The 17,946-nt window shown below is 38.1% G+C and overlaps 3 protein-coding genes across 4 annotated transcripts; 1 reads left to right on the plus strand and 2 right to left on the minus strand.

Moving 5' to 3' along the window:
* Positions 1–345: 345 nt before the first annotated feature.
* On the minus strand, positions 346–6,937 carry tedc1 (tubulin epsilon and delta complex 1). Its single transcript, XM_046856074.1, has 8 exons — positions 6,709–6,937; positions 6,495–6,582; positions 6,102–6,313; positions 4,441–4,584; positions 4,280–4,360; positions 3,397–3,483; positions 1,302–1,475; positions 346–1,084 (listed from the first exon to the last, which is right to left on the minus strand). Exons 1-8 carry the CDS (start codon positions 6,847–6,849, stop codon positions 722–724), a joined length of 1,290 nt encoding a protein of 429 aa, XP_046712030.1. The 5' UTR covers positions 6,850–6,937; the 3' UTR covers positions 346–721.
* A 419-nt stretch (positions 6,938–7,356) lies between these two features.
* On the minus strand, positions 7,357–11,775 carry dnal1 (dynein, axonemal, light chain 1). The gene is made up of 8 exons (XM_046856078.1): positions 11,655–11,775; positions 11,273–11,311; positions 10,863–10,972; positions 9,539–9,594; positions 9,284–9,339; positions 8,792–8,918; positions 8,567–8,707; positions 7,357–7,917 (listed from the first exon to the last, which is right to left on the minus strand). The coding sequence occupies exons 1-8, from the start codon at positions 11,655–11,657 to the stop codon at positions 7,868–7,870; spliced, it is 582 nt and encodes a 193-aa protein (XP_046712034.1). The 5' UTR covers positions 11,658–11,775; the 3' UTR covers positions 7,357–7,867.
* Positions 11,776–14,929: 3,154 nt separating this feature from the next.
* cdk1 (cyclin-dependent kinase 1) lies at positions 14,930–17,946 on the plus strand. 2 transcript variants are annotated; one of them, XM_046856610.1, is made up of 8 exons: positions 14,930–15,081; positions 15,590–15,637; positions 15,946–16,102; positions 16,288–16,411; positions 16,550–16,720; positions 16,802–16,965; positions 17,270–17,411; positions 17,497–17,946. In XM_046856610.1, exons 2-8 carry the CDS (start codon positions 15,601–15,603, stop codon positions 17,608–17,610), a joined length of 909 nt encoding a protein of 302 aa, XP_046712566.1. In that variant the 5' UTR covers positions 14,930–15,081; positions 15,590–15,600; the 3' UTR covers positions 17,611–17,946. The 2 variants fall into 2 exon arrangements, with proteins under 2 accessions (XP_046712566.1, XP_046712567.1); XM_046856611.1 differs by having other exon boundaries at positions 14,942–15,081; positions 15,595–15,637.

Here is a 17,946-nt window from a genome sequence, read left to right on the forward strand (position 1 = left end):
TAAAGAAATAATACTGAAATGTGCTACAAAAAAATACCATATACTCTTCTAGGAAGGCTTTGGATTTTCAGGTGTTCAATAAGGGTTGTGGTCAGGGTCCTGTACAGGCTATTGGAGTTATTTCCCTTTAACCTTGTCAAACCCTGTACATCTCTTTATGCACAAGGAGCATCACCATACTAGAAATGTTCAGTGATGGGAACCGGAGGTGGTAGCTCAGTGGTTAAGGCTTTGGACTCTGGATCGAAAGGCTCTTAATCCTCAACTTCTCATTTGTAAGTTGCTCTGGACAAAGGCACCTGGCAAATGCACTGAATGTGAATGCAAATGAAAGCGTACAATGAACAGCATACAAATGCATGAATTTATTTGCAGTAGCAGTTTAAGGCACTATAAAATGAATAATACAATTTGAATAAAAAAAAGACACATTTCTCCTGAATTGTAACTTAGTAGCATGGTCTAGTAGGTGTGCTTATCTATATTATTATTTTGTCTCATCTCCCACAGTGGCTAAGCCAGTATGGGACATTTTCGAGGAAATTTTCAATAAAATGAATGATTTTCATAACAGTTTTATTGTAATGCATTAAACAGAAAACTTCAATTATATAGTGGGAGTATATACCACTGTGCACAGCTATAATTTCTTTTAAAAATATACTTCATAGCTCTACATTAATATATGGAAAGTCTATAAAGTTTTGCTGCATTTTATGTGTCATCTGTTGAGTGGCAGGATAAACACCAGACCTTCCAGTGTGTTAGCCTTTGACTGCATTTCCTCTCGCCGGCTCTGCCTCAGCAGCTCCATCTCCCACTCTAGTATTTCCTTTCTGTGCCTCAGCTCCTTTATCACTGATGAAGCCTGGAGCATTCCTGGAGTCTTTCCCTGGCCTGAATAACCTCTCTGGGGTTTGCTTGTTGACCTGGAGGCCTGTGATTCCAGATAATATGGTGTGAATCCTTTGTCTATAGCTGTCAGAGTGTTGACTAGTGAAAAGCCCTGTAAGTGGGTCGCTACCCTCCTCTCCACCTCTTCTTTCTGGCTGGGACTCAGTCTGGCGGTGTCTGTGCGTCTGTCCTACAGAGATATGACAGGACGTAAGCAATGTTAACAGTGAATTTTATTAAAGGAGCAGGATGTTAACAAGAATCAAAAGGATTTCAAAAGAAAATCGTGTCTGTGGTGCCCCCTGTTTCCCAGAATAAACCTCTACTGACTGCTAAGAAGTTTTTTATCATAAAAAGAAGATTTTTTTTTTAAGTTCTATGTTTGTGGCTTAGTGTCTGGTCCTTACCAGTCTGTCCTTGTGTTTGCTTTGTAGCCTCAGCAGCATCTTATCTAAACGTCTCACAGATTCCCTGGCCTTGTTATCATGGCATCTGCATTGAGTGACAGCCTGATCTCTTGGTAGCACATCTACAGAACATTCCTGATGCCCATCTGAGAGGTAGCAATCGATTACACTGTCCTGTAAAGAAATAAAAAAAAGAGAATCTAGAAATGGTGTTTGTAACTATAACCAGATCGAATACAATTGAATTGTATTCCATTTAACAACCTTTGAACTTTGTCACACGGCTGCTTTATGAAAACCAAACCGATTAAGAATATACATTCTTTATATACATTTAGAAATTTGTCCCTAGAAGTTTATCACTAATGAGTGAGCCAGATGTGATGGTGATTAAAGAAAAAAAAAAAAAAAGCTCTCCGGAATAATAAGAGATAGAAACCCGAGAGGAACCAGACACAAAAGAAACCGCGTTCTCATTACCGGATGTTTGATCATTATAGTTTCATCTATTTCAATGATAGGGACTAGTTTCGTAGGGTCGAGAACATGTTTGCATTTTAAAATAAATGCTGGCCTGAATTCAATTTCCATCTCTCGTAATAGACAGTGAATCAAAATGACACCTATCAGAGGTTCCTTTAGCCCAGTCTGAGCACTAGGCATATATTTGGGCCATAAACATTGCATTTTAAAAAACTGAACCGTAAAACAATAGCCTGGCGTCTGTCACCTGCAGAGAGCATAGAGCTGTCGTCCCCTCTGCTGACCTTAAAAAAACCCTCATAATAACACTCTCTCAATGCATAATATCCCAACACCCTTTAGACGTCTTTTTACTTTAATCTGCAAGCTCAAAGCCTGCCAAGAGCGCCGAAACCACTCCTCTTAACAGGAGGCTTTCTTAATAACTCCAGTGCGATGTGGATGTGAGCTGCTTCATGCTTTCAGAGCACGTTAATTAACAAGGCATTGAGTCCATATCAAAAGCCGCATATCCCAATATGGCTCAAGGCTAATACCCTGTTCTACTTTAATGATATACTGCAGTGGCTTGATAATTAAATCGCAACGGACGGGCAAAGCCTGTTCACTTTATAGTTAAGTACACTTGTTTTAGAGCATTTAAACAGAATAATAAAGCAGGTAATCAACTGATTTAGGAAAATATCAGAGATATGGGATATGGACCAGTACTAAACAGTTATAATTACTAGCTATTAAATGAGGAAAAGATCATCTTTATGTGTATAATATCACTAAAATGTATTTCTTTATTTCTCTAAAGATGCTTGGAAAGGTCTATTATTAAAAAGCGCTACCCAAATTAAATCAAGTTTATGCCATTTGAATGTTTTAAGAATTATTTGGCATGTAAAAGGTTGTTTTTTGTTTTCTTTTTCAGTAATCCTGCACAGGAGGCACTATAAGGCACTATTACAACATGGTGCACAAACTGCAAAGAGGAAAAAAGTATTTTAATATATATATTGATTGACCATGCCCTTCAGAATTATAACAAAATTGAGCAGAATGACTGAATTAAAAAATAATGATAAAAAGTGCAAATGTGCATATATCTCATCAAATGTTTTTTTGTAAATAATGAATTATACATCATTATACATTTAACAGCATTAAGGCTTTAGCTTTATGTCTGAAATTTGGTCACAACCCAAAGTCTGTATCTTTGTTTATTCTTGATGACCAACGGTTTGGAAAACATGAGAAGTAAAAAAAAAAAAAAAAAAAAAAAAAAATCAAGTCATCTGCATACAAGCAGAAGCACTTATAAGAAACCCTACTGTTGGTGAATCAATGATGCTGTGTGATTCAGAGGCATCTTGTAAAAAATTGATGGCGTCATGAATTCTGCTAAGCACTGAGATATGGCCGCTGAAAACCTGGTCGTCTCCGCCAAGAGGTTTAGACTTGGCCATAAATAGAGCTTTCGGAAAGATGGGCAGTCAAACTGCCTTCTAAATCTCTCTCGGTCCTGCTATTGTACATCTAGAACATCCGTGTCACTTTGCATTCATTTTCATTCAAGGACATAGTGTATGGTGTCGAAAAGAAATTCGCATAGAGACCTACGCACCATCCAACACCAGTACAGCGGCTCCACGTTTTTCCATTCCAGATATGCTTCAAGAATTCTGTTCAGGGTCTGTATGCGCTCGAGATCCTAAACAAAGCAGATGAGTTGTGTGAGTCGAATGCATTGTAACTATACAGATATGTAACTTCATTGTAACTTCAGAAATGCTAACTTTATGGCCAAAAGTATTGGGACACCGACTCTTCCTTGCCGTACGTGCTTCTTCCCTAAAACGTTACCACGAAATTGAAGGCACACAATTGTATAGAATGTCTATTAGGCGGTAGCGTTACATTTTCCCTTCACTTGAACTCGGAGACCCAAACCTATTCCCACAAAAAGCCGGCTTCATGGACAAATTTCGTACATTGGTTGGAGTGATACATCTATTAGAACCCTACTGAACACCTCTGGGGTGAATTGTGAACACCAGAACCTGACTTTACTGACACCCTTGTGGTTGAAGGAGCACAAATCTACACAAGCACACTCCAAAATCTAGTGGAACATCTTCCTAAAAGAGTGGAGGTTGTTATATCTCGAATGGAGACTAAAAGTGGCATGGGATGTTCAAAAAGCACATAGGAATCTTATGCTGTGTCCACAAACATTTGCCCACAGAATAGCATGAGAAAGACTAGTTTTTCCTCATTTGAGACACTCGACAGGTTCTGCATTTTTGCAGTTTATTTCTTGTACATGTTTTAGATGTGTTATTTTGTTCCCTTCCACGTCTGTTTCAAATTCTTGTTCCTCTCCTGCTTCTTTGGATCACCCCCTGTAACGTATATCTATCACATACGGAAACTACCCATTAACCTGGCTTGATGTTTATATAAAACATAAGATGATGCTGCCTGCAGTACATTCTGGCATAGGTCACCTTTTCAAGTGGAGTAGATCCAGTGAGATTAGGAACATGGGAAGTGTTGGGGTTGGGTGAAGAGCTCATGCAGGAGCAGACCTGCACAAATGCATGAAAGATCATTTTAGATATCATTTCAGCCAGCAGATGATGGTCATAACTCATGCCTTGCCACCTGCCTGGTCAGTAAGCTTGGCTTGCTCTTGCTGAGCTGATAAGAGACTCCGCCACTGGAGCTTCAGTTTCCCGTACTGCCACTGCAACCTCCTGACTTCTGTTTCTTCACACAAGTTTAGACCCCGTTTCGGTTCTTCAGGCAGACCCTACCGACCGCACACACACACACAATATCGGTGTATCTTACAAGTAAAACATGCATAAGCTTTATCACAAACCAAGTGACTGAAAAAATATTAGATATTTGTTAGATTCCTTCTAGGATGCTTCTTAAAAAAAAAAAAAAAAAAAAAATCTAATGAAATTGGATGAATCGATAACTATTGAAAATAGAGTTCTAATGTGCAATAAAGAACAGTTATACAAAGTTATAATAATGGAAACCATTTGAAAATAACAACAGGAATCAGCGACCACGAAGCAATTAAAATTAGCCTTCAAATCTCTCGAATCTCTTATCGAAACTTCCTTTTTGCACCTTTCGCATTGAATTCTATTCATTTCTTTAAAAGATATAAATACATTTAAGCACTCATTTTCTCTTTGGAAATGTATAACTTATGCAAACATGTTCTACTGACAGGTTTAGTACTTCAGCACTGTTTTGCTGTTGCGCTTGTGAAGTGCACCGTTTGGTGGTTTCCGTGTGGTCCAGACCACCGAGAGCTTTATAAAGCTACTGCAGGCACGTCTATGCAAGTTACTGAACGCATTATAAATAAATGAACACTTTACCTGCACAGTAAACGATTTTCTTTCCTCCCTCTCTTAATCTGTACCCTCACAATACAGCTCAAGAATCCCTTCGTCCCGTCTCGAAACCAAATTTTGAAGCACAGATGTACAGTACATGAAGTGAAAGGTTTATTTTTCTTGGTTATATGATTTAACGGATGTTGTATAGATGCTACAAGAGATTACGTAGTGTCTTTCTAAAGTATGAAGCTTTATCTTTTATCGGTTTTGAAACCATGTTCATTTTGTTTAGATACAACAAAATAGGTAAAAAACCACCAGAATTTGACAGTGAATAACTAGATGAAAGTCCGAATTTGGAAAATTTTTGCTCTGACAGAAGAACTTATGCAAGATAGAGAACAGGAAAGAAGATGTTAGCAGACTGACTCACACCCACAGTTACAGAAATTCTATACTTCAATGCCATGCAGTTCTGGACTGCAGCTTAATTAAAGATTATTAATGATTATTCAGAGAGCAAACAGTCAGCTGGAGTGTTTTCCACCATAAATCCTATCGAAGCGCTCTGGGATGAACCGGATCAGAAGGTCAGAAAGAAATCTGCAACTAGTGATGAACACCTGTGAGATGTTTTACAAGAGGCGTTGCAAAGTATTTCAGCTAAATGTTTGGAGGAATTAACTGTCAGGAGGCCAAGAAAGTGTGTAAAGCTGTTCTTCATGCAATGGGAGGATTTTTTTGAATGAAAATAAAGTAGAACATCTGGACAATTATATATTTGTTTTGGTCAAAGTAAATCTCCTACATTTAAGTTTCTTTCAAAAACTATTAACGGTAAAGTGTTCCCAAACTTTTTACAGATATATATATATCCTTTACACCCACACTGAAGCCTGGACAAATCCACCAGGAGATGAAATTGTATTTTTCGGTTAAATGTGTGGACTTTAAACTAGAGATCTACCCCTGCTGGAGATGCCAGGACATCTAGGAGCAGGAGTCTGTCTCGTAGTAGAGCCTCAATCAGGTTTCCGGATGCAATAAGCCAGCTGAAAGCTAGCAGCAGGTCCCTGCTTCCGATCTCCTCTCTGCTTTCACATGCCTGAGGTCCAACAACCCACCAGCCACAATACCCACTGTGCCACAGGGCACTCTTCACAAAGCATAACTGGGGGTCTGCAAGAATTATACCATTCATCATGAGACAAAACACACACACGCACACACACACACACGCACACACACACACACACACACTCACATTAGATAAGTATTCAGAAATCCAAGCATGACCGTCTATTAACCTTTTAAAAAACATTTTTATTGAAATTTTAATCTAATAACAAACTATCAATACCTGAGATAGACCTGAGTTCTGCGCATGCGCAGTCCGATTCAAAGCCCTTATTAAGGAGACTACATAGTAAACGCCACAATTCCTCCGCCTGCAAAAGCAAAAAACGACGTTTATACGTAATTTGAGGTGTTATGCAGTCAATAAAACTTTTAGGTTCGGTGTGATGGGTAGAAATTATTTTTGTGAACTTTTCGAGTAGAACCGAGTCACTAACCGCGTCAGGTTTGTTGAATTTGGCTCTTCTGAACACTTCAGCGGGTGGAACCAAATCGACATCCAGAGCTGAAAGAAGCGTACAAAGCGTTGTTATCACTTCTTTAACTTTTATATTCTTTTTACGCTCCTCATTCTGCATTTTAGAATTAAATTATACTTTAATATATTGTTTTTGCCTTATCGAACCCCGTTTCCGGATTTAAGTCGTTCATGTCACGTGACTTCATACGTCAGCGCTGCCGGTGTTTTCTGTGTTTTTCCCAAGTGTAACGCTGCCCCCTTTCGGTCAATAGGCATTACTACAGAAGTCCTAAGAGGCATCATGAATAATAACAAAACAACCTTTTTGTGGCAGCCGAAGCGTTATGTTTATTATCCATTATGTTGTGATGATTCTGCTTCTAGACATAAACCTAAAAGTGCATTATAATGTATTTTCTCAAAATAAAATAGACAATTAAAAAACCCACAGCCTTAAAATCTAAATTCAGGAATGAATTAACTATATAAGGCTGCTTTCATGTAAAATCCATTGTATATACACCTGTACATTATTCTTTCTAACCACATAGAAAGAACTGAACTAAACTAAACAAACTCTCACATCAAGTGTGTAAACACATAAAATACTAATCACAACAAGGTATTGGTTTTGTTCTTTTATTGAAACAGTAGTTTTAAATATATCAATAAATCACACAAATGTATATCATAGAAACTTATCTAATAATAGTAATAAAATGAAGTAAGAATCACAATAAAAAAATCTTTGAAAACGACTGTGAAAAACCAAAACAGCGTCCATATCATTTGAAACTTCGTTAATCCGTTAGATTTTGTCTTCATTTGTTAAAAACTTTAATGTTTGTGCCTTTAGGTGTGAATCTCCATATATTTACACCATAAATATGATATGTTTATGTTACAGTCACATCTACACAAGGCTACATAATGCCACAAAGTGCATCAGCTTATCTACAAGACGTTTCTCACCACTTTTTTAATAAATACTTTAAACATTTTAATGAGCAGTTAGAAGGGTATAAATTAAAAGTCAATTTATAAAAGTCGGCAAAATACGACAATCTCTTCATTGTTAACATGGTGTAGTGAAGTCTGCAAAACTGTACCAAAAAACAAACAAACAAAAAAAAAGATTAACTTTCTGCATCTTTCTCCTCCTCTTCTTGCTTGATTACTGGGATCCCTGGTAATGAGAGATAGAAGAGTGAGGGTCAGCAAACATACATCTAACAGCTATTTGACTTATAATAAAGAACATAATATAATCACGATATTAAAAGAAAAAAAAAGATTTAAATGATATATATTTAATATATTCCTTATCCCCTGGTCAGTGTCCAAACTGCAGAGATCGACTGGAAGTTCAGGTGTGAGATGAGAGTGTTAAACATACAGGTAGTTTGCCGTCAGTTTAATCAGCGTTTCTAACAAATGCGCTACTCATAAACAGCTATAACCATTATCACATATAGTTCTGGTTCCAGACAGAGTGAGACAGATTTTGAAAAAAATTCCTAATGACCTTACTGAGGTAAATGCATGATTTTTGTGTGTAACTTATACAGTGATTACATTAATTTTGATAAATGGGTCAAGGTATGTAACAAAAAATAGACCCAGGAGTTAACCAACAGCTTTATTATTAGTAAAAACACGCCAAAGATGCACCTTCACACAAACTCTTTCTCTAATAAATATGTATTAAAACTGAGTTTAATCTTGTGGCACTACTTTATCTTTGTGTGTATATATATATATGTTTTGTACAGATAAAGGTTGGCATTAAAGTGACGAAGCAGAGGTGTACCAAGTGCTTCATGGTTCTTCCTTACCATCAAGCTTCTTCAGATTGGGGACCCTCTTAGTGGCCTCGTCTATCCATGTTCCCTCAGCAGAGTATTTCTCTTCTAAAGGATTGCCCACGAAGACCAGATCGACCAGGGTTGAAAGCTCGGCCAATTTCACAAACTCTCCTGACGTAGCGCAGAGTCACAAAACAATCATTTCATGCTTCTTGAAAATCAACTACGGAGTTTTGTGCTAGAGAACATGCTTACCCCACTCTTTGACCAAGTTGTTGGACATGTACAGGACACGGAGCTTCTTCATCACATGGATTCCCTTCAGCTTGTCTATGAGATTGTAGGAGATCCATAGTTCCTCTAATGTATCTGCTATGGCCTCCTACAAAGGCACAGGTGAATATTTATATACCGTACATCATCCTAGAGGTGTATGGGAGCTCCTGGTCCAGAACGAATCTTGGACCAATCCCATTTGCTCCTGCAATTATTATTGTATGCACTTTACCGGTATATTCTGATTGTTCTATTTCCTACAATTTTATCAATTCATCTTTTTTTAGCCACCATGACCCACAAGAGAGCACTGTAGTTAACAAAAAGTGTATAAAAAGTGTTTAAATTGCACTGAAGTGCTCATGTTAACGAATATATAGCCTTCTTCATTCACTTCAGCCCAGATACACACCTCTAACTGGCAATGTTTATTAAATACTGAATGAATTCAGAGATATAATTCTCACTTACTAGTCCGTTTAGGTTCTTGATGTTGTTACGACCCAGGGATAATATCTTGAGATTCTCTGAGAAAAGCAAGAAGAAGAAAAAACAACCTGCCTTCATTTTCCTTGTTACAGTTCGAAAAGATTTATTTTATTTCAGATACATTTATTAAAAAAAATCAATTAACAATAGATTAAGATCACAAAACAGCTTTATAGAAATATTATCTGTCTGTCTGTCTGTCCACATATAAGATTAACACATGCAGTATTCACTTACTTAATCCGTTTAGGTTGGCGATTTTTTCAATACAGTTGGTTGACAAGGACAGTTTCCTGGACAACAAACATGAAAAACGTTATGCACTTAACCTGCTGATTTTTATATTTACAGTTGTGTTTAAAATAATAGCAGTCCAACATCACAAACCAGATCAATCACTGTTTTTGGTAGAAATTCTATTTCTAAATGGCAAATATTTTACTAGCAGGTGTAGTAGAGTAATGGAAAACCAACAGACCCAACAATAATGACGTGCGTGTTGCTGATTTTGTGTAAATTAGTCATTAATCGAAAATGGCGTGTTCACAATATAGCAGTGTGGAGTTCAATTGGAGATGTAAATTATTCTGTGAAAAAACTGGTGTCAAAGAAATGTCCCTTATTTAAGGACGAAGGCAGCAAATGTTGTACTGTGCATTTCTCCCTGAAAATGGTTTGAGGAACAGCCAAAACACCAAAGAATCAGCCAATGATCATCTCCAGGGTGATCAAAGAAAGTCTAAAGTTACCTGTGAGTACTGTAACAATTAGAAGACGTCTATGTGAAGCCAAGCTATTGGCATGAAGCCCCCGCAAATTCCCACTGTTGAAAAAATCGACACGTGCTGAAGAGGTTTCAATTTGCAAAACCACAAAATGCAGAGGAATTGTGGTGTGTAGTGGGAGGTGTGATTGAGATGGTTTGGACATTTTCAAAAGAGGGACATGGGGTATATCGGTAGAAGAATTCTGAGGATAAAGCCACCAGGTAGGAGGAAAAGAGGAAGGCCAAGAAGGAGGTTTATGGATGTGGTGAAGGAAGACATGCAGGTAGTTGGGGTGAAAGAGGTAGATGTAGAGGACAGGGGGGTATGGAGACGGATGATCCGCTGTGGCGACCCCTGATGGGAGAAGCCGAAAGAAGAAGAAGAGGTTGGTCGACTCCATGCAACACAGATGTGAAGAAGGTCTCAGAAATCGTTCTTATACTAAATATCAGTTCAGTGATTCACAAGAAAGCTAAATCTAAAGTTTATACAGTAAATGTTTGACTATGTAAAGGAACATGCACACACTGCTCTATTTTTGGAACGGCCTAATATTCTTTCTACTTCACTTTCTATAACGTAATACATTTTTCTTCATGTTTTGATTTAGAATTGAACGTGCAGTGTTCCCGATGCATTTGTGTGTATTGTAATATTTTGGGCTTTACTTACTTTTTTTAAACACTGCTACTATTTTGAACACAACTGAATATATGTGTGTGTGTGTGTGTGTGTGTGTGTGTGTGTGTGTGTGTGTGTGTGTGTGAAGGAAATATAAGTAAAAGTGTACTGACTCGCAGTTAATAAGGGTGGAGAGAGAGGCATCCATCTTTTCAATAGGAGGGATTTGGCCATAGAGCTTGACTTCTTTGGCATCACCTGCTTTTTCTGCTGACTTCTCCTCCTGTGTGTGTGTGTGTGTGTGTGTGTGTGTGTGTGTGTGTGTGTGTGTGTGAGAGAGAGATATACAGACAGATAGATATTGTCATTGCATTACTGCATATTACAACATAATGTCCTATAGTCTTTACCAGGTGTACAAATAGAAGAATTATGTACAGAAACAAACTGCAGTTAAACACACAGTGTAAATATATAAATGTGTAAGACCTATGTAAGGCACAGTAAATGTTTATATACTATGTTATATAATTTAATGTAATATAATATAATGTTAGAAGTTCAGACTGTGGTCAGTCCTTACCCACTTCGCAAGAGCCTCTTTAATAGTTGTTGATTTTGCCTAAAGAGAAAGAAAACACATGAGAAGTGTGTATTTAAATCCCAGTCTCCACCGTGCCAGTTTAACAGCATGTCGGCATCCTGTTGGTCTTCTGTTTGGATCTGATCTCATGTGGACATTATTCAGTAAAAGCCCCAGCTCCAATCCCCATATAACCCCGGCTAACTTCTATTAGCAAGGAGCGCGAGCTGCGAACTCATGTTTATGACTTTCGCAAAAACACAATCTCAGGAAATAAAATCTCAGGGTTTTTTACTGTCCCCCAGTTACTTTTTAACGACAGTAACTCCAGAAATACTCGATCACTTCAGTAAACGCTAAAAGAAGATGATTAGCTGCTCACCATGTTCTCCTCAGCGGTTGCTATGGAACTGTCATCATACAACGCGCACGCGCAAACTCGGCGTCCGGTTCTATTAGAGTAAACATGAAGGCCAGGCGTGGGGGTGATGGGGAGGGCGCGTGCTGGCCTGATTGAAATGATACAAATAAATACACTGTTCTTTGCCTTAAAACCGTCGATTACTTAAAATAATTCACAAGACTTTATCAGATCATTAATAATTTATAATAATCTAACCAAATTGAATGAAAATATTAAATTGCCCATTTTTAATAGAATCCTATTTCAAGTTTTTAACTGTGATAACCCCTGAACTTTTCAAACTACTTCTACAACAGTTTATATCTATCTATCTATCTATCTATCTATCTATCTATCTATCTATCTATCTATCTATCTATCTATCTATCTATCTATCTGTCTATCTATCTGTCTATCGGTCTGTCTGTCTGTCTGTCTGTCATCCACCAATCCCTCTATATATACAATTTCCTTTCTTATCTATCTATCTATCTATCTATCTATCTATCTATCTATCTATCTATCTATCTATCTATCTATCTATCTATCTATCTGTCTGTCTGTCTGTCTGTCTGTCTGTCTGTCTGTCTGTCTGTCATCCACCAATCCCTCTATATATACAATTTCCTTTCTTATCTATCTATCTATCTATCTATCTATCTATCTATCTATCTATCTATCTATCTATCTATCTATCTATCTGTCTGTCTGTCTGTCTGTCTGTCTGTCTGTCTGTCATCCACCAATCCCTCTATATATCTATCTAATCAACTGCCTGCCTGCCTGTGCATCCATCCACTAATCCTTTTTCTCTCTCTCTTTCCCTCCATCTATGTGTCTATCATTTACATTTCAGATAATTTAAGGTTCAAATCAATATTTTAAAATAAATTCTATTTCCTTAAACATTTGTCACAGAAATGACAAGAAATATCATAATATGATAATATAATTTTCTTTTTGACTGGTGTCTTTTAACCATTTATAAGCATGCACAGAACAGATGTGGGGGCAGAGTGGTACCTGTCCCAGTGGGCCTGTGTTAACACATGCTATAACTACTGTTTTTTGCATAAATTAATCTACAATTAATGAATTGAATTTTTCTAAAAGTTTTCCTGTCTGTCTGTCGGCCTGTTGAAAGGCATTCCCCTTATTTTTTTAAGTTGCATGAAAATACATAAGAGAAAGCATGAATTCATACAAGGGTTTAGCATTTTTCAGTAAAAGCATAAAAGCTCCTGTTGGAATAGCATTCATAACAATAGACAATCTGTAGAACAATAGTGATCTCACTGTTTCAAATAGAAAATATATCATAACACTAGGTCTGCATTATGTCAATCAGAAAACAAGACAATAATGCCATTCTGACTAATAGCAGCAGAAAAGTGTTCAACAATCTTCACTGAAGGATGGACTGCCAGGCACTTGCATGCTTTGTTTGGGTTATTCCTTGTTTTTTAATATTGGCATTATTGATGTAAATGGTAAATTCATGCACTGCTTGTACAGAATAATTCAAATGTACTTCAGATGAGTTGGTGTATCACTTATAACATGCTGATTTTTGCTTTAAGTAAATGCACATGTAGGCAATTTTAATTATACTATATTTACATATTGTATTAAGTGTCAGTGAATTTGTCTATTTTGGTTTAATCATTCTCATGGGTTTTTTATGACATGCATCTTAATAAGTCATTTGCTGGTTGTTGGCACACAGTGAGTCATACATTCATGTTAAAAATGTATTTTTTCTTTTAGCTAAATTTTTTGTCTTTGTCTGACAAAGTTTACTTTTGTAAGTTGAAAATTAGATTCTCTAACCTCTTTATATTGCACTACACACACACACACACACACACACACACACACACACACACACACACACACACACACACACACACACACACATATATATATATATATATATATATATATATATATATATATATATATATATATATATATATATATATATATATATATATATATATATATCTTCTTCTTCTTCTTCGGCTGCTCCCATTAGGGGTCGCCACAGCGGATCATCCGTCTCCACACCACCCTGTCCTCTACATCTGCCTCTTTTACACCAACTACCTGCATGTCTTCCCTCACCACATCCATGAACCTCCTTCTTGGCCTTCCTCTTTCCTCCTACCTGGTGGCTCCATCCTCAGCATTCTTCTACCAATATAATTAATGTCCCTCCTCTGCACATGTCCAAACCATCTCAATCTCGCCTCCCTCACCTTGTCACCAAAACATCCTACATGCGCTGTCCCTCTAATAAACTCATTTCTAATCTTATCCATCCTCGTCACTCCCAACGAAAACCTCAACATCTTCAGCTCTGCTACCTCCAGCTCCACCTCCTGTCTTTTACTCAATGCCACTGTCTCTAATCCATACAACATCGCAGGTCTCACCACAGTCCTATAAACTTTCCCTTTCATTTTTGCAGATACCCTACTATCACAAATCACTCCTGTCACTCTTCTCCACCCACTCCACCCTGCCTGCACTCTTTTCTTCACTTCTAACACACTCTCCATTACTTTGCACTGTTGACCCCAGGTACCTGAATTCCTCCACCTTCTGAAGCTCTTCTCCTGCAACCGCACCACTCCACTGCCCTCCCTCTCATTCACACACATGTATTCTGTCTTACTCCTACTGAGTTTCATTCCCCTTCTCTCCAGCACATATCTCCACCTCTCCAGGCTATTCTCAACCTGCTCCCTACTCTCACCACAAATAACAATATCATCCGCAAACATCATAGTCCAGGAGACTCCTGTCTGACCTCGTCCGTCAACCTGTCCATCACCACTGCAAACAGAAAAGGGCTCAGGGCCGATCCTTGATGCAGTCCAACCTTCACCCTAAACCAGTCTGTCGTACCTACTGCACACTTCACTGCTGTCACACTGTCCTTATACAATATATATATATATATATATATATATATATATATATATATATATATATATATATATATATATATATATATATATATATATATATTTATGTTTTTCTTTTTTTATTTATTTACTGAGCTTGCTCAACAGCTTCTGCACATTTTTCATGACCCAGTGACTTTTTATTCATTAATTTATTTATTTATTAAACGTCATTTCCTATTCTAACGCTATTCTGCGGGATAAACAGGGATTGGCAACACGCGTCCACCTCTTCCCCATCCTGCGCCGTGTTAAACGCGTGGACTTAACTGCAGCTCTGCCCGGCTCTCATTGGCCGATTTAAAAATCTCCAAGCGATGTGATTGGTTGCTTTTTGAATTCCGTCAACGCGGCCAGTTTGAACCAGGGAAATCCTTTAGCAACTGCACACTCTCTTCACGTCTTCTCAGTGTCAAATAAAAAAAAATCAACTTTTGGTAAGTAAAACAAGATGTATATTTATTAAAATGTCCTTTTATTACTTTATTGTTTACTTCGTCAGTATGTGGCAAAATGTTAGCACGCAAGGTAAAGTAGCCACCGTGCTTGCACAGTTCACCGAATTCACTGCGTTAGCTAGAAAATGTAAAGGCGACATTAGCTGTTAAGGGTAATAATTTTTTATAATTTTTAATGAAAAATATCTAGCTTTTTACGTAATTCTACACATTTATAAAATATTTTATTTACTATTGTCTAATTAGCTGAAAGGTTCTGTCAAACTAGCAGCTAGCAACTGAACCTCTTCATGCATTAATACACACACACACACACACACACACACACACACACACACACACAGTTTATATATATATATATATATATATATATATATATATATATATATATATATATATAAACTGTGTGTGTGTGTGTGTGTGTGTGTGTATGTATATGTGCATGTAAAGACCTGTGTTGCACTTATGACTTTTTTTTGTCTAAAAGATCAGTTGACAATGGAAGACTACCTGAAGATAGAAAAAATTGGTGAAGGTGAGTATTTATTCATTTATTTATTTTTTTACAGTATTACAGTAACATTCTGTCAGACTGACATGTAATATACTGCAATGGATGTGTTCGTATTCCTCCACCTATCCATTTATTTGCAAAGGAGAAGTCTGAATGCATTGAAAACATTTATATCGAAATAAAAAGATATTAAAATATTATTATTTTTTAATGTAAGTCAGCTTGCAGGCTGAACACAATTTTGACTGAATTTTGTCACTTCATTTATTCACTGTTGAATCCAAGAATAAAAGCACACTGAAAGTGTGTCCTGCGTTGTCCTGTTACAGGTACGTACGGTGTGGTGTATAAGGGCCGGCACAAATCCACAGGCCAGGTGGTGGCTCTGAAGAAGATTCGATTGGAGAGTGAAGAGGAGGGTGTGCCTAGCACTGCTGTACGAGAAATCTCGCTGCTCAAGGAGCTACAGCATCCCAATGTCGTACGGTGTGTACCGCTTGCTTCACTGGCCAATCGTGGGCACCTGTGAGCTCGGTTATGCGATAGAGTACACATAATGCTCTCTTCTGAGTGTGTAATGCAAGAAAAAGCGTTTAGATAACTAGCAAGGTGAAGGTCACTCATAAACTGCAATGTGTGTTGTCTCCATCTAACACTCTCTCTATCTTTAGACTGCTGGATGTGCTGATGCAGGAGTCCAAACTGTATTTGGTGTTTGAGTTTTTGTCAATGGATCTGAAGAAATACTTGGACTCTATTCCCTCAGGCCAGTACATGGACCCTATGCTTGTCAAGGTGGGCCTTTGCATGAAATAGAGTTAAAACAGAAAAAGTTTAGAAAGACTATTAAAATCAGTTAGAAGGATTTAACACCAGAAAAAAAAAAGTACCATAAAGTAATGTCGCAATGCGTTCTCTCTGTGTGTCCTGCAGAGTTACCTGTATCAGATCCTAGAGGGGATTCTGTTCTGTCACTGCCGTCGAGTTCTGCATCGTGACCTGAAGCCGCAAAACCTGCTAATCGATAACAAAGGTGTGATAAAGCTGGCGGATTTCGGCTTGGCCCGTGCCTTCGGAGTGCCTGTCCGAGTCTACACGCACGAGGTACGTCCCGATATGTCTCCAGTGGCCCCGTGTTCGCACCGGAGTTAGGTTGCGCGGTAACCGGATGTTTTTCGCGTGTAGGTTGTGACCCTGTGGTACAGAGCCCCTGAGGTGTTGTTGGGAGCCTCTCGTTATTCCACTCCTGTCGACGTTTGGAGCATTGGCACCATCTTTGCTGAGCTCGCCACCAAGAAGCCCCTGTTCCACGGAGACTCTGAGATCGACCAGCTCTTCCGCATCTTCAGGTACACACATCAGGGTATCACACAGTGAGGAGAAGAGCACGATAATAGAGGTGGCCGAAAGAACATTGAGACACATATTTCAGAAATATTCCAGATTTTATGATCTAATGAAGGAACAGGATTTGTGCGCTCGGACCGTTCCCTTTGACGGCGATTACGTAGATATCGAAATAAGAATGATTATGAAAATATTTGCAGCCTGATCTGACCAATAAGAATCGAGCCATAGAACTGCCATATGATCTCTTTTTCATTGGTCTTGAACACACTTTTGTACTCTGTTGGTTCATGTGTGTCTCTCCAGGGTTCTAGGTACTCCAAATAATGAGGTGTGGCCAGATGTAGAGTCTCTTCCTGACTATAAGAACACTTTCCCCAAGTGGAAGCCTGGCAATCTGGGAGGCATCGTTAAGAATCTCGACAAGAACGGCATCGACCTGCTTGGGGTGAGCTGCGATTCTCGTTCACATGATTAGAGCAGAGTGAACGATCAGAGTGACACACTTTGTTTTGTTTATTTTTTTTCAACAGAAAATGCTCACCTATGACCCTTTAAAGAGGATTTCTGCACGCCAGGCTATGACTCACCCCTATTTCGACGATTTGGATAAAACCACTCTACCTGCCAGCAACCTCAAAAGCTAAAGAGTAACCCACTCTTATACACGTTACACCCGAATAAAAACCTCAAACCAAACAAGCGACATCGGGCATCAGAACTGGGCGTTCTGCCGCAGCGTCTAAAATCATAACGGACCAGAACCTCGCCTGTTTGGAGGAATTAGGAATTCCAACCAGCGGTTCCCAGTGCAAATATGTTTATATTTGACCTCGAAAGCTCTTTCCTGCCCTGATGCAGACTTTACCATCTGATGAAAATGCAATATCCCTTTTCCTTTTGTATGTATGTTTTGTTTTTGTACGTGTTTTTTCTATTCTTCCTTTATCCTTTAATTAAATGTTCTATATGTTGAGTTTGAA

The sequence above is a fragment of the Silurus meridionalis genome, chromosome 8 (genome assembly GCF_014805685.1).
Source record: "Silurus meridionalis isolate SWU-2019-XX chromosome 8, ASM1480568v1, whole genome shotgun sequence".
Classification (NCBI taxonomy): Eukaryota; Metazoa; Chordata; class Actinopteri; order Siluriformes; family Siluridae; genus Silurus; species Silurus meridionalis.